This window comes from Plectropomus leopardus, unplaced genomic scaffold (genome assembly GCF_008729295.1).
Source record: "Plectropomus leopardus isolate mb unplaced genomic scaffold, YSFRI_Pleo_2.0 unplaced_scaffold82052, whole genome shotgun sequence".
Lineage (NCBI taxonomy): Eukaryota > Metazoa > Chordata > Actinopteri > Perciformes > Serranidae > Plectropomus > Plectropomus leopardus.
This window is the reverse complement of record NW_024690413.1, coordinates 1-886: the sequence shown is the minus strand read 5'-3', so window position 1 is coordinate 886 and position 886 is coordinate 1. Positions and strand designations below refer to the sequence as shown.

Below are 886 nucleotides of genomic sequence, written 5' to 3'. Positions count from 1 at the left end.
TTTTTGCTCAAGGAAATGATTCAAATAAATGGCCAATAATTAAATGTTTGGCAATAATTTTTCATCAATCTACTGTTTAATTAACTGACTAATTGTTGTTAACTCTAATTATAGCCTGTCTATTTTATTATTATGTGAAATACAGTACAATCTAAAGCAAGAATAATTTCACACTTCTCATCTTTGTTTTTTAATATTTATTTATATATTATTGCTGGATTATTTTATCACAGTCCTGCAGGTTTAAACTAATCTCAGTCTCACCTGTGCAGGTATGACATGATGCTGTCCTGTTGGAACCACGATCCTTTGAAAAGGCCTTCCTTCAGGAAACTGGTGGAGAGGACTGAGCTGCTGCTGTCAGAAAATACCCGTAATGTGAGTTCCATCTGCTCCCAACATCTCAGTCAGCTCTCTACCTAATAAAAGGGGGGAAATGATTAGTAGGATGCAAGAATGTCTCATGAAGCCAGTGGAGAAGTGCCAAAAACTGCAGTTCCTCTAATGGCCACTTGAGGCTTGCTCCAAAAATTCAGTCAGTCTCCATAGACCCCAAAGACAAGTCCGACTTAATAGCATTAATAAATATGTTTACAGCCTGGTACAAAACAATGGTTTAGGTCTCCATTTAGTCTACATTTTTAATGTTTAAAATTAATGCATTATTTTAAAAAAATTGTCCAATAAAAACTTAATAAGTACGCCACATATATATGTGCTGTTCTTCAGGTGTACCTGACTCTGAGCAGTGCTCCAAATCAGCCGGAGCAGCAGAGGGCGCCATCGCGGAGGCTCAGCTCAGTCTGCAGCACCACAGCCCCAACCCAGCCTTTACTGCAAAACACAGCTGACGTCTTCCTGGACTATGTCTAACACACACATGCAC

The 886-nt window shown here is 38.8% G+C and overlaps 1 protein-coding gene across 1 annotated transcript; it reads left to right on the top strand.

The window, feature by feature from the left end:
* Positions 1-272: 272 nt before the first annotated feature.
* LOC121940277 (mast/stem cell growth factor receptor kita-like) lies at positions 273-880 on the top strand (the record flags this gene model as incomplete). The annotated part of the gene is made up of 2 exons (XM_042483083.1): positions 273-378; positions 730-880. Coding segments are annotated over 2 exons (250 nt in total), but the record flags the coding sequence as incomplete, so codon positions are not given.
* Between the last annotated feature and the right edge of the window lie 6 nt (positions 881-886).